Below are 15,626 nucleotides of genomic sequence, written 5' to 3' on the forward strand. Positions count from 1 at the left end.
GTCCAGGTAACTAAGCAATCTTTCTCTTTGATGACATGCTGATAAGTGTGTGTGTGTGTGTGTGTGTGTGTGTGTGTGTGTGTGCAAATGAATGAGACAAGGATAAGAAATAACAGCAGATCAGTTTCTTGTCATCCTCAGCCAGCACAACTGACAAGTAGTATAAAGAAAAGAAAAAGTGTAGAATAAAAAGCGACTAATTCTTTTTTTTTATTTGCTCTAATTCAAAGACAAAACATGGCTAAGCAATTTTTAAGCTTGCGTGGACAATATGAACAATGCAAACAAACAATACAAATGTTAATATGCTCAATACTATGCTCAGTCTTTGGTCAGTTTTAAGCAACTTGTTTTTTTATGTCCATTATCCTTATCTGCTTAAATGGTTTACGGTGTGAGTCTTTGTTATAGTCTTCTGTTCTAGGTTTAACTTTGGCTTCATGAGGGACAGGGTGGCTTAGTGATTGCACCCCAGGGGTTGTGGGTTTGAATCCTGTTGTGTGTGTGGAGTTTGCATGTTCTCCCTGTGCCTTGGGGGTTTCCTCTGGGTACTCTGGTTTCCTCTCCCAGTCCAAAGACATGTGTTGTAGGCTGATTAGCATTTCCAAATTGTGTGTGTGAGTGTGTGCTCTGCAATGGGTTGGCACCCCAATCAAGGTGTCCCGTGCCTTGTTCCCGGTGATAGGCTCCATGCTCCCTATGTAGGATAAGCGGTACAGAAAACAGATGGATGGATAACCGCTTTGTTGTTTTTACTGCTAATAAAATCAGCCTGTATTCAAATGGTTACGATCATAACAATAAAAAACGTGACCTAATCGGTGAGTAAAAGATTCGAATCTTTTCCATGTACTGTACTGAACCAAATGATTCGAATCACTAAAAGAATCATTTTACTCATCACTATTTTAAACCGTATATATAAAACTAGGTTGTATACATCAAACCCTGCGACCATGATAACATGCCTAAAGATCTCAGGTGGGGTTTCACAAGACGGAGAGCTACGACATTGACAAGAAGAGCTCTGAGTCAGATTGAGCTGATTCCGTGTCAGCTGGAAGCCGTTACCGTAACTTGCGTAATGACGCAATCACATTGTGGACGCAGCGTGCTGACGCACTCGGCTTGTTGTAAAACAGGAAGCGGTGTGGCGGTAGAGGAAAGTAGCTAGCCTGGTGGCTAACGTCATTGGAGTCTGAGTGCCGTGAAACGGAGTGGCAACAGAGTAGTTTGGGAGGAAAAGCTGTTACAACGCCATTGAGTACACCTCGGTTTAAACGTGTGGTCGCCATGTCCGAGACATACGGTAACGTTGCACAATTTAGGCAGATAGCGAACGCGCAGGCTAGCAAACAGTTATGTAGCTCTCTATAGCAACATATCCAGCTAGCTTGTTGATGCATCAACAGGAACCTCTTGGGGTTTTGACAGCTAGTTAAATCAGATTAGACAACATCCTGTCTTCAGGTGCATCAGCGGGTTTATAAAGTCTGCATTACTCACTCGTGTTTAAATTTACACTGCAGTATGCAGATTTATTTCCAAACTGAAACCGAGCAAATGATCGAGCAGAGCTTTAGTTATAATATAAATGAGCTGGATTGTAGATTATTGGAGAGGATGTTATTTATCTCATGTTTTTGTTTGTCAGCACTCTACAGGCTAGCTAATTATCTTGGTTACTTTCTAGCTAGCAGGTGTAACAGCTATTAACGCCTAGTTGCACTATTTACCTTAGTTTATACTAATTCGATACCATGAAGGTTACATCAGGAGCCAGGCCAATATTATTCAGAATAAAACCGGATATATAATCATTCTCAACTGGCTTCATCTCCTACAGCTTCACAAACACTTGGCTTGCTTGCATAACTGATGAAAGTGCTGTTTGTTTTTGTCTGAAACCTGTTTCTCTTTAACATTTGTGTACTGAGCTGCTGAATATATTAGTACAAAGGTATGAGTGTGAGCTTGCCCTTATTTATGGTCTAAAAATATGTTTCTTCCAGACTTCAGATTCAACACACATACTCCAAATATTCAGTCTACTTCCTTATCTGGATCAGCTCAGTAAGATTAGGACTGGGGCTGAATTCAGTAGGAAAGTAGATTAACATGAGCAAGATTGGCGATCACTGGTCCAGAGCAGTTGTGAGTTTATGTACAGCGGACAGTTTTGATATTGTCTACTTACATTCTCTTCAGGTTATCTTAGGTGCCTGATTTGTTTGAATTGCTAATGACAACAACATGAAATATATCCCAGTCACCTTATTTATTAAAAAAAAACAACTAGTTGGTTAATACATGAAAAGGTTGAGGGAAACATGATGGATTAGTGGTTAGCATGTTTGTCTTGTATCTTCAGGGTCGGTGGTCCAAATCCCAGCTCGGTCCCATGTGCGAGTTTGTTTCGGGGCTTTCCTCTGGGTACTCCGGTTTCCTCCCCCAGTCCAAAGACGTACGTTGTAGGCTGATTCGGTGTTTCCAGGTTGTCTGTAGTGTGTAAATGTGTGTATGATTGTACCCTGGACAATGGCTTGGCACTTGTGTGTCTCCCGCCTCGTAACCCGAGTTTCACAATATGGAAGATGGATGTTCAGGTTGAATTTGATTTAACAGTGTACTTAGTATTACCTGCCTGTTATATATTGTCCTATTAATGCTCTTAAATTTATGCACAGTCACACATGTGGTTGCTTTTTCATCTGTACAGCTCTTGTTTTATTGCTTCATGTATTTGCCCTGTATTATAATGAAATATTCATGTAGGTATCCATTTCAGCTTGCATAAAGCCCCATCTCCTCTCCCCTGTTGAACTTGAGCATCTACAGGGAACGATGTACGTCTTACCAAGGCACTGTAATTGTGTTATTGATCTGTTTAGCTAGTTCTCCCCTCCAGATGAGGCATGCATCGCTTTCATGGCTTGAGCGTGTCTTGAGATTTATGTTGTTGTTGTTGTTGTTGTTGTTGTTGTTGTTGTTTTTGGTGCACTGTGACTGTCCTGAACAAGTTAAATCTGCTGGATGTAAGGGTTGGGATTTCACCCTCACTTGTAGAAAATGCTGTTGCAAGCTGCTTTCAGAAGAAAATGTCATAACGTGGGTTGTGCTGCACTGTTTTTGAGGACTAATTAGGACCTTGAGGATTAATTTCACAGCTGCAAGTGCACACATTTACAGATAATTCATGGCTGCACAATGTGCATTAAGTAGTGTGCCTAAATAGTAATGACACCAATGGTGTTATGGCAAGCTGTTATGCAGTAGTTTGTGGTTTTTGGTTTTGAATGCAACCCAAGGGTTCAGGACTCTGAGGGTATCATTCAATGCTGCAATTTCCTCAGTATTATGGGATAATTATGAGAACAAATACTTTATTGTGGGCATCAGTGTGACTGTGACAACCTTTTGCTTGCGCCACTGTAATCTCATGCACGGTAGTCTATGATGCAGATAGATGTGACCCTACACTACTCACTAGCTCCCTAACTCTAATCAGTTAACCAAAATATAGTATAGAGGACAAAATCATCACATCTGGTCACATTTTTACCAACCAGTGTTCTACATGTATCATGTTGTCTAATCTGGTTTTGTTCTCCAGCCTGTAAAAACACATTCAAGACGAGGACAGTGCTAACATCCAAACCAAGACAAGGAGGCGTAAAGATGTTTCCCATCGAGGGTGATCAGACGCCTCCGATGACTCACTCTCGTCTAATATAAACGAGTTTGAAGTTCAAAAATACACAAACACCTCCCATTAGTCAATTGTTGGCGATCAGGAGTTCTCTAGCTAAACAACTACGCAACTGGTACGACACACATTCCACTAAGGATAAACTGGCTGTTCAGTGAAGGGTGGAAAAAGCCAAACTCCATCATTCCTTAATCCTTTTTTTTTTGTGTGCCAAACGTCTTTTCTACTTGGTTAATCGCTGGGACCATAACATCATCTACACTCGTTGCCGAATAGGCCATTCCAGACTCACTCGCATGCTTTCTGTTAACGGGTAAAAGATCCTCCTTTTATAGCTCTTTTGCAAAAGTCCAACATCTCTGAGGCATATTTTAATGGACTGTGATGGTTTCAACTCCTCTAGGACTAAACCCTGCCCCCAAAGTTGCATACTATCTGTACTAAACAGTATTCAAGAAGAGAATTAGTGTGTCCCAAATCGTAGGATGTTGAAATGAGTTTCTCAGAGGTACCCGGATGGTTTTCTATTTCCAGTAGCTTTTCGAAGTGTGGATCCATGGACACTTTTTCAGCTAATGTTGCCCACAACTCCTTGCGCGAGGAGGGAGGAGTTTTGTGACTGTTTGTTTCACCAAATTCAAGTATGCATTTTAGAGAGGTGTAAATGATATGTGGAAAAAGAAATGATAAATTATATCGTATAAATTATATAAGAAATAATGAATGAAAAGAAGCTGAAATGAGGAGTTTGTTTATGGTGAGTTTTGTCTTCCGTGCAACAACGTTCTCTTCCGTTACAGTACTTGCATACTCTTTTACACACAAAAGTATGTACATGTTCTTCACAAAAAGAATACATACTTTTAGTACATAGTGTAAGTATGCCAATTTGAACATGGGGTAAATTCTTTAGTAAATTCTTCATATTTTGCTACATTTTAACCTGTTTTCCACCATGAAAATAACCATGGTTGCTGGCATGGTGTTAAAAATAAACAAACATCTTTATTGCGCTCGTTCTCCTGATTGGCTGCCTGCTCCAGCCTGTCATTATGTAGTGGGACATTTTTCATGCCTAATGTTGGTGAGATATGTAGTGATGTTTGACTTCTCTGAGCTGGTGTAGGATAAATACATACTCTATAATCATGTTTTTTCTAACAAATAATGGTATGTTATTAATTTAGGTTCAGGCTCTGTTATTACTCTCATTCTGTGTTTGCTTACTAAAGTAGCTCTGTTTAGTTCTGGGAAAGAAGATGGATTCATTAAAGGATTAACGGAGAGTTGCTTGTGGTGAACAGTCATAGGCTGGTTACATATGCCTGATGGACTCCCTGTCACCTTGGTGCTTTTATCGAGTTAAAGAACTGAAATCCTTTGTTTGCACAGCAAACTGTGTAAATACTCTCCTTCTTGCTTGAGTTGACATTAAAATCTTTTAAGCAGTCACAGCTTAGATTAGGGAAGAACACTGGCTGAAGATGCATTAGTTTTGTCAAGGTAAAGTGCAGGATCCATGTTTGTGGTACACGGTGGTTCTTCTTCAGGCTTTTGTTAGAAATGTGTAGTCAGTCGTACCACATTAGATCTGATAACACCAGCTGTGTTTATTTAAAGCAAGTAATAAGTAAAGGAAAGTAGCACGCACGGCTAATTTTCCTGTTTACCGAGTTGTAGGGTTTTTTTTTTTTTTTTTTTTTTTAAAGCATTGAGTTTCCACAGTATAAATGCAGATATGCTCTTGACTCTTGTTTTAAAGTGTGTTGTGAGAAGTAGTGTCAAACAAAGGAAGCTATGATTGACACCATGCAATTTTCCATGAGCACTTAAGGTTATGTTTTTGGAGTATACATGCATACAGTAAACCTAACACTCGTACAGTAGCTTGCTTATATTACAGAAATGATCACTTGTTGCTGAACTTTAAAGTAAACGTTTTCTCCAAGCTTGTTCTCACAAACAAATTAATAATGGCTTTCTCATACCGTAAGATAAGATATGAAATACCGAAACAAGTTATTAACAAGATATTTACTTACTGGGTTTGATTTTCTGCAATGCTGAAGAAAGGAATTTGAGATTAAAAGAATTTGCCTTTAAGCAAAAATTAGATATTAATTCTAATATGTATATTAATACATAATAATACCAAAAATCATGGATGTAAAAATGGCACCTTTTTTTTTTTTTTCCCCACCCTCCAGATTAATTGATTGGTACATTTTAGATGTACAGTTCTGCAGCATCTGTGTAATAATGTAGTAATAAAGCAGTGGAAAGGAACCAGGGAGTACGTACCATAATAAAAAAAACAAATTCATCAGTCATTCAGGTTAACAAGCGTAGAAAAGGGTGTAACAAGATACAGTTTGTTAATCATTATCACACTCTTGGCCTTGAATATTGCAGAAGGCTGTAACATGCAGATAAGTGCTCTAACATGCCACAGGTTTTCTGTTGAGTTTTGAGGTTTCAGTTACCGTTTTTTTTCTCTAGGTGATTTGGTAGGTCAAGGCATTGCTGTGGTACAAATATCCGTTTAATTTTTGTATACTAATAATAATAATAATAATAATAATAATAATAATTAAAGCTGCAAGCAACATTTAAAGGGGTCAAGTACCAAAGGCACAAGAAGTGCAATGTGGAGCCTAAAGAACATGAAGAGGAGAAAGAGAATGTAAATGAATGAATAAAAGACAGGTTCAGAAGCATAGTTAAGTATAAGACTGAACAGGAAATGAACAGAACAGAGGCATTTATTTTCCTGCCAAGAGTTTGAAAGCTTAGTACAGTTCTGAGCCACAAAAGAAAAGAACACGAAAGACAAAACATTACACAAACTTTTAAGAAATTGCACCACACAAGAATCAAACCCAGAAACTTTAGAAAATTGTTGCGTGTCGTTTATCACAGTGCGCCACACATGTAACGACACTGAAAAAACTAATTTTGGATAACGTTTTCAAAAGTTATGTTTTTAGAAAAAAACACTAGGTGGCGCTGCGTTCAGCTTTCTCAGGTACCTAGAGGACATGCTATGAATGATCCCAACGAAATTTTGTCCCGATATGTCAAATAGTTTAAGATATTAGAATATGTGTCAAATTTCAAATCGGTGGACAGGCTGTTTGTCGGATCATGGAAAAATTGGTATCCATGGATTCAGCATTACCCATTGAATCAGCGGACGCCAAGATCAAAATTCTGACAGTGTTAAAAAGTTATAAGCACAAATATTCATTTTTCAGATCTCATGACCTGTGAGTACACTGTTCTCAAATTCGGCATGGACCATCAGATCATGCTGCTGATTAAGTTTCGTTATGATTGATCAAAGCATGGCCGAGATACAGCCTCTGATCCAATTTTGGGTCAACATTGTTAAATTTGTGACATCATAACTTTTGAACTTAAATGAATATCAAAATCCTGTTCGGTTATTTTTGTATGGCTCTGATCCACTGATTATCTGCACCATTTTAGATAAGAATTGGACAAAATTTGAACGAGGAGTGGCAAAAAAAACTGAATACTGTACATTTCAAAATGGTGACTACTGTAATGGGTGGAGTCTCGATGTAAGATATGGATTGTAATCAGCATGGGGAACCATACATAATATGATTATCTAAATTTATTTTCTCTAGGGCAAAGTGTTCAATAATTATAACCATTTGAATAGTGAATTTTTGAACTAGTGGTGGTGCTACAGAGTTGGTCATAGAGGGCCCATAATTGGTACAGATACTATTCATGGAGATATCTATGAGTGTACCAAATTGAATCATTTTCCTGCTTATGATTCATAGGGCTGCCATAGACTCTCGGTGGGGGAGAAGAAGAAGAAAACTAACGGATACAATAGGTGTCTACACACCTTTGGTGCTTGGCCCCTAATAATTCAGGCCAATATCCATTGTGCCATTGTGCCATTGTATAGGCCTACATAATTGGTATATTTATATATATATATATATAAATATATAAACAACAAAGCAAATCGCAATTGCAGTGTGTAACAGTATTATCACATTTTTGTTCATATCACGCAGCCCAAAAATAGGAGGACTGAAATACAAATAATCAGCAATGTTTCAGATTCCCATGATAAATTATCTCAAATTTCCCAGGCTTCATAACTTTTTAAAGAGGACAAAAATAACAAAAAGTTTTTATACAGACCCCTATTTGCATGGTTTTAGTTTTCAAAGTCATTTCTTTAATAAAAATGTTTACACGTTCCCTCTTCAAACTCCATCAGATGGATATGAATTAACTCCTGATGAGTACCTTATTATGAACATGGAAATACATATATCAATTAGGGTCATCCCCCCACCCCACCTCCCTTCCCCAATGCAAGAAGTGTGTCCAAACAGGACTAAAATTATCAGAGCACTGCTCAATTTATCAAAAGGTCACTTTCTGGGAAGCATCCTGTATTGCCCAAGAGAATGGTGAGCTCCCAGAAATGTTAAGTAGAATCACAGGCTGCGTCCGAAATGGCGTACTACCCTACTACACAATAGGCGAAAAGTAGTACAGCAGAGGGGTTAGATGTCCGAATTCTCAGTAGGCGAGAAATACCTGGATGGTGTACTGCTTCCGGTAAGATTTTGCAATATGCAACACAATGGATACTACTCGAGTCAAAAGTCCTACAATGCAACAAGATTGGTGAGGACATTGCATTGGCTCTTTTTTTAAGTATTAAACCTTGGTTAAACAGGACTTCTTTAACAATACCCAAATAAATTGTTAACTTCTTGAAGGTTTAAACAAGAAAACAGTTGTCACAGCGGTTGAAACCTTTTTTTTTTTTTTTTTTTTTTTTTTTTTTTTTTGTGTGTGATCTCCTTCATGCCGATAACGGTAACGAATTTACCTCAGCCTGTAACAATGCCCACATTACATTACTTATACAGTTAACTTTCCTGATGTGTGGTTACTTTAATCTGGTCATCCCTTTAAGATTTTTGCGCTTATGATGACGTCGGAGGTCACATGACAATGCCACCATGGCGGATGTAGTATGTCCGGATTGTGTTCATACTACACACATACTGATTAGTACGTACAGCATCGAATGCGGTACGCACTGTCACAGTACAGGATTTCGGACACCGCCACAGAATAGGCGATATTACCCCCAGTATGGTTATATCAAACTAATGTTGTCTAAATAAAGCTTAGGGCACTCTTTCAAGAACCACTTATTGTCGACTCTTGGGATGTCTCATCACAATAAACACTGTCGTCTGTTTAAACTGGGTCTGGTCACATCCGCTGGCAGACTGAATCCTCCCTGTGTTCAGAACGGATCTGTAGACCCCCTACTCCATCAGCACAAAGAGCTTTTGGGACATTCTGTGCTCACGCAGGTTGACCGCGACCCTGTGCTCATCTGCGTAGGCAGGGTCAAGCTCTGATTCAGTCCAGCTGCACATCTGCAAACCACTGGATCATATTACAAAAATGACATCATCTGCCGCTGTGTATGTGTGTTTTCTTCTGTTGGAAGATGTAGCGGAGTTGGATCTGGGGTTGAAATCTGCTTGATGAAACTTCCACACCCACAACACTGCCAGCATGTTACTTTATTCTGTGCTCTTTTCATTAGTCATCTGTGACTGTTTCAGGATAAATCGCTTAGTTGTTTACTGTGTTTGTTTGGTTTTTTCCTTTTAACTTGCACGGACATGTTGTCATGTTTTGGAACAGTGCAGGGATTGCATGCTTGTTTTTAGAAACCCAGAATCATGTGAATTAATTGTGTAAAGTAGGAAACCTACCACAAAAGACATGAGTATGAAAGTGAAAAATCAACACACAATGAAGATATAAAGGTGATACTTGGATGGACAGAGAATACAGAGTGACTGCTAGCATTGGTTTTTTTTTTGTTGTTTTTTTTTTTTTTTTATATTGAGTTGTTTATTGATTTTTCCCTTCTCTCTCTTATCCTCCCCTGTCTCGTGGTTTCAGATTTCCTGTTTAAGTTCCTTGTGATTGGCAGCGCGGGGACTGGGAAATCCTGCCTCCTTCATCAGTTTATTGAGAATAAGTGTAAGTGAATAATAATGCTTTCTTACATATTCACATTCTCACACTCAGAAGTTTAAATTTCATAATGACCTTTTCAAAAGAGTGACAAGAAATAATGGGCCCCATTTGTTTGTTTGCACAAGAAATTTGGTATTCATGAAAATCCTGTAAATTCGGAAGAACGTTTGTATCCTACTCCTGAGTGTGTTTTAAATTTACACATAAGACAACTCGATCGACTTCAAATCATATAATTTGCATGGATTACTGCACGTTTTATTACGTTTACAGCATTTAGAAAATGCCCTTATCCAGAGCGACTTATAGAAGTGCTTTATAGTTTCTATCAAAAACACCTCATCATGCTAGTTCACTAAGTCAGGGACTAAGAAGTCGTTTTATATTACTGACATTAATAAAAAAAAAAAAGAAAGAAAGCAAGCCAACATATACCTATAAATTAAGACAAATAAAGCTCATTATTTAAAAGTTACTGTGGGCCGGTCTGTCTGTGCATAGCTGTAAACCAAACGCCTTAGCCGATGGAAGATTTAGCGCTTGCAAATGCAAAGAAAATCAGGGTCTCCAAAACTGTAAATCCTGTTTAAAAAAAACTGTAAAGTTCTTTAGTTCAGTTTGGTTTTTGCCAACATTTACACACAGCTTTCCTAAAAGTTTGCTAAATGAGGCCCATTGTGTGTAAAAAGTATTACTCAAAAATGAATCTCTGCTGGTTTCTGATTAAATAAGAGTTTTATTAGCTCAGCATCTACAGCATCAAATGTAATTTATTCAAACTGGATGTATGATGTTCCAGTCAAGCAAGACTCCAATCACACCATCGGCGTGGAATTTGGTTCGAGAGTCGTCAATGTTGGTGGAAAAACAGTCAAACTGCAGATCTGGGATACGGCAGGACAGGAGCGCTTCAGGTAAAAGGTTATGATTGGTAGCACTGTAATAACTCTGGGTTCTGTTGATGATTGAATGACATCACTTGTTCATGGCGTCTCATAGGTCAGTGACTCGTAGCTATTATCGGGGCGCAGCTGGGGCTCTCCTTGTCTACGACATCACGAGGTAAGATGACCACTTAATATGAAGACCTTGGTTTGTAAGCCAACGTCCAGTTTAAGATATTATTATTATTATTATTATTATTGTAAGCATTATAAGTGAAAAATATAATTACTAGGTAATGTGGCTTCACTCAGCTGTTTGCTTCCACACTGGTAATTCAGAGAGAGCAGAGAGACTGTAGCGTTCTATTCTGGGGGGCCATAGTGCTGTCGCAGTAATAGCAGTGAATGGAACAGTGTTCTGTAGAGTGACAGGCCTGTAATAAAATGTAGGAGACACCAGCTGGGAAAGATCTAGTTGTTGGCTGGGATTTGGACTGATACCAAATAAAAGGGTGGTGGTGATGAAAGTAGCACTAGAAGGATTGTCTTTCTGGGTTAGTGTAATAAATTTGTAAGGGAGGACTTCTGTGTGTATCGGTTTACGGCGGCCATCTTTCCCACGTTCTCTTATTACCGAATCCACTCTATGAGCATGAGTTTATTCTTAAATAGTAAATAGTGAGTCAAGCAAAAATACCTTTCCTGATGCACTGTGCAAGATGAGTCATACTTGGTTGTTGCTTAAACCATAACAAGTAATAAGAATTATCCCATGATGCTGAAGCGACAACACAGAAGCAGAGGTGCATTGTGCCAGTTGTCCAGTATTGTGGTTTTTGATCATCTAAACAAGCGTCTAGTTGCCTCATTTTCCCACAAGTGTCGGAATGCAGTTCTTGTGATATGACTCATATTTTGTGTGGTCTGTGCACCCCTCCAGTCGAGAGACCTACAATGCTCTGACTAACTGGCTGACGGATGCTCGGACACTGGCCAGCCCCAACATTGTCATCATCCTTTGCGGCAACAAGAAAGATTTGGATGCAGACCGTGAGGTCACCTTTCTGGAAGCATCTCGTTTTGCCCAGGAGAATGGTGAGTCCCCAGAACTGCTACATCAAATATTTTCACTCTTATCTAAGATGTAGGTGCTCTTGACGAATTTGGTTAGTTGGAGTAGATGTGATCAATAAGGCAGCTTTGACAATTTTAAATTTGAATAAATCTGATTATAACTAATAGGGACTTATTACAGTATTAAAATTATGCTGAGTATATCGCCCTGAGAACACCATCTCTACAGTGAAGCAGGTTCATGTTGAACGTTACTGTTGACCTTTGACAACCTTCTGATATGCCTCTTGTCATTCATCCCGTGTTTGTGCATTTTTTTTTTTAAATTTTTAAAAGTACTTTTCCTGTCTTTAGAGTTGATGTTTTTGGAGACGAGCGCATTAACTGGGGAGAATGTCGAAGAGGGTTTTCTCAAATGTGCCCGCACAATTCTTAATAAGATAGAATCTGGTAAGCAAACGCTCTTCTGGAAAAATATCTGAATAGAAATTCTGTACTGAGGTTATTCCTTGTCTGTCCTTTAAGTTTGGTGAATGAATTTGTATCTCTGTTCATGTCTTGTGTTTAGGTGAGCTGGACCCTGAAAGGATGGGCTCTGGTATCCAGTATGGCGATGCGTCCCTGAGGCAGTTGAGGCAGCCACGGGGCTCTGCTGCACAAACCAAGCAGCAGTGTAACTGCTAGGGCTGGGACACACTCCCTGTCCCTGCACACAACCTCTCCTGCTTCAGGTCAGGTCACAGTCCTTGACACCCAGTGTCTCACTCATGTGTTCAGAACATTAGCATGGAGTTGAGAATAATAATAAGAATAAAGAAGAAGAAGAAGATACGGTAAACAAAAACTGCAAAATAAGAAACAGCTATTTCACACCTTTTAAAATTAAAAATACAATTTTCAGTTTCCCAACATAGCATAAATAATTCCAGTATCAGTGTATATATTTTTCACTTTTTAATATGCCATAAAAGCTATTATTCTTAACCTAAGAGTGCTGAGTTGGATTTGAATGATTATTTTGCCCAAATTAAAAATCAAACCTAAACAAAATCATACAAAGACCATCAGTAAATCCGGTAACTATTGTAAAGCAGAGTGGATATAATGTAAAAATAAGAAAAGGCCAGAGAATAAGCCAGGTTATTAGCTTATTTATGGATCGTAATCTGGACACACACACAACAAATTTAGGCGGTCATCACTTCTTACTCCTGAGACCTGAATGTTTAGGCTCTGCTACATAGCACACAGAGTCCCAAAGGTCTGATTTGCACAGTTATCGCTTATCGATGAAGGTTTTCAGTTACCCATGTCAGGACTTGTCTCTTTCTCTCTCTTTCTCTCCAGCTCCAGGTGTGTCTGGGTGTCATCCTTTCCCCCTTAAACCTGCTGAAACACCTAGAAACATCTGGATCACTTTTTATGAAGTCAATCTGCAACCTGCATCTGCAACCACTGAGTTTGTGGAGTGACCCAGTGGTCATGGAAAGGCACCTCTGATCAAGTAAAGGGATGGTAAAAGTGGTGTGGAGGAATCTTGCAGATTTAACCTTATCCTGTGATGTGTGTGTGTGTGTGTGTGTGTGTGTGTGTGTGTACACAAACACACTCGCATTGTTCGTGTAGAGTAAACAGTCATCAGCCTAATCTCTGTGCACTGGGCTGAAGTGTAGATAAAAACATTCTCTATATTTCATACAACGTCACTGACATCAGCGCATTAGTTGACTTGCGTATTCCCTGTTTAAATGAAGGCTTATCCAACTCCTAGTAAATATTCTTTAAAATGTCGACAGGGTGGCTGCTTGAAACCAGTCGAAACTAGTTATTCGAGTTTATACTGCACAGACCAGTTTTGGGGAAAGTTGACCGTTTCCAGGAATTCCGCAGCATTGCCCTGGCTCTGAGATGATCTTGCTTGTACGGTACAATCTGTGTTTTTAGTGAAGGTGCAGTAAATGTAGGCTAAGCCTTCTATTTCCTATAGATCGTTGTGTCGGCTATGCACCTAGATATAAATATTTGCAGCTGAGAACTGTAAGCACAAAAGGGAGATGGTTGATCTTCCTCTCCAGAATTGTGGGTGATCAAGATATAGTGCATATCAATTGTTCACTGCAGAATGGCTTGTGTAGGTTATCACACTGATCTCTTAACCTGCAGAAACCACTTTGCACTGGCTGTGTTATTATCCAGTGTATCTGGCTGTGTTATTTATTGATATGAAACAAGCCACTAACCTTCTGCATATCGAAAATTTTTATTTTTATTTTATTGATTTATCCTTAAACAGAAAGACAACTTGATGTCATATAGTTTAATGTCGCCAAGCTCCATGGCCCCAAAATATAGCACTCTATTATGTTGAAGTTAAAATGCTAGGAAATAGTTTTTTTGTTTGTTTGTTTCTGTGCACAGAAATCTAGAATAATACTATCCCAAAAGATTTAGGAGGCTTTTTTTGCACTGTGTGATAAGTTGAGAACCATTACACACCACAGAGACCAGAAGTCTTCACAAGGCCACTCAACTAGGGGAATAGCAGTATGAATGGTTAGATATGTTTGTTCGCCCGCTCTCGCACACCAAACCTTTTTCAGCTTCTGTGTTTTAAATATCGTCTCCGTGATTATGTGAAGGTTCTCTTTCTGTTCTTTTTTTTTTTCTTCTTCTTTTTTTTTTTAACCCTCTCTGCAAGTGCACTTTTTGACTGTTAATATACTGTACCTATAGAACTGTAAAATTTGCAGTAATCAAAATACTATATAGTGACAATTATTATAAGGAGTAAGCATTCTTTACTAAAAAAAAATTAAATAAATAATTGCACTTAGTCCAGTACTATTTCAGTGGTCCAAAATGATGTTACTATGGTTACGCCTAGGTAGTTGGTGAAGACAGTGTATTGCAAAATACTGAGCAATTTAGTTTAATCCTCACACTGCCTGCATGGCCTCGGTTCACTGACTTTGTCTGTGCAACTTGAGGGGTAGAAGTCATTTAGGGGTTATATTTAATAAGGATTTAACTTCTATCTTACCTGTTCTGAAATGTTGTAGTACTATAACTGGGCATTTACAGATGATAAATCACTTGACAAACAGCATTTCTTGACAGTAAATTGGCACACATGTTTTGGCAGATTGATTTGTTCCTGTAAATTACAATGGAGATCATGTATATGACTCAAACAACATGAGCTATATGCTTAAGCATATTACTGCTAACCAAAAAATGAAACCTGGTCTTTTTGTGTTGATTTGGACAGCAGTGTCTCTGATTACATCTGTCTTTACTCTGGATGTTTAAAGACTTGCCCATGTACTGCAGAAACTCATTTGTTGCTTAGCAACCAGTGTGGTTTTTGTTCACCCATGAATACTGTATATCTGAATCATCCATGATGTAAATAATATTGAATTTGTCTATTGGATTGTTCGGGGGGAGGGTGCTTGTTACATTTTAAGGTTTAACAACTATAAGTAAAGATTGCTTGTTTTTTTTTTATGTTACACAGTAAGTTTCTTGTCAATTCTTTTTGGTCATGACCTTGTGACAATGCGCTAGGGATTGCACGACTTATCAGTCGACCAGGAATTCAGAAAACTCAATCTAACTGTCGTTTCTATAATTCATGACATTTTGGCACTTTTATTCATGCTGTTTATACTGCAGGACTTTTGAATTCTTAGATCTGATTGGTCAGACGTTATTGATTTTAGTTTTCTATAACAGCAGCACTGACAGTAGTGCTGTCTGAAAAGCAAATTATAGGGTTGTAAAATTCTAGGTTTATAAAACATTTTCACAAGAACAGCTCAATCATAGGAACTTGTCAGACGGTCCATATAATTTAGGCCTAATAATAAACAGATTATAAAACCTGCTGT

The 15,626-nt window shown here is 38.5% G+C and overlaps 1 protein-coding gene across 1 annotated transcript; it reads left to right on the forward strand.

Moving 5' to 3' along the window:
* Window positions 1–1,153: 1,153 nt before the first annotated feature.
* Window positions 1,154–15,248, forward strand: rab4b (RAB4B, member RAS oncogene family). The gene is made up of 8 exons (XM_053646875.1): window positions 1,154–1,309; window positions 9,701–9,781; window positions 10,578–10,692; window positions 10,778–10,840; window positions 11,603–11,757; window positions 12,091–12,186; window positions 12,305–12,467; window positions 13,084–15,248. Exons 1-7 carry the CDS (start codon window positions 1,294–1,296, stop codon window positions 12,418–12,420), a joined length of 642 nt encoding a protein of 213 aa, XP_053502850.1. The 5' UTR covers window positions 1,154–1,293; the 3' UTR covers window positions 12,421–12,467; window positions 13,084–15,248.
* The last annotated feature ends 378 nt before the right edge of the window (window positions 15,249–15,626 follow it).

Source organism: Ictalurus furcatus, chromosome 17 (genome assembly GCF_023375685.1).
Source record: "Ictalurus furcatus strain D&B chromosome 17, Billie_1.0, whole genome shotgun sequence".
NCBI classification, from domain to species: domain Eukaryota; kingdom Metazoa; phylum Chordata; class Actinopteri; order Siluriformes; family Ictaluridae; genus Ictalurus; species Ictalurus furcatus.

What these genes read in the sequence shown, in the direction of transcription:
- rab4b (XM_053646875.1), top strand. An exon ending in GCAGGACAGGAGCGCTTCAG is followed by an intron (nt 10,693 to 10,777) that starts GTAAAAGGTTAT and finishes GGCGTCTCATAG; the next exon opens with GTCAGTGACTCGTAGCTATT. An exon ending in CTTGTCTACGACATCACGAG is followed by an intron (nt 10,841 to 11,602) that starts GTAAGATGACCA and finishes GCACCCCTCCAG; the next exon opens with TCGAGAGACCTACAATGCTC.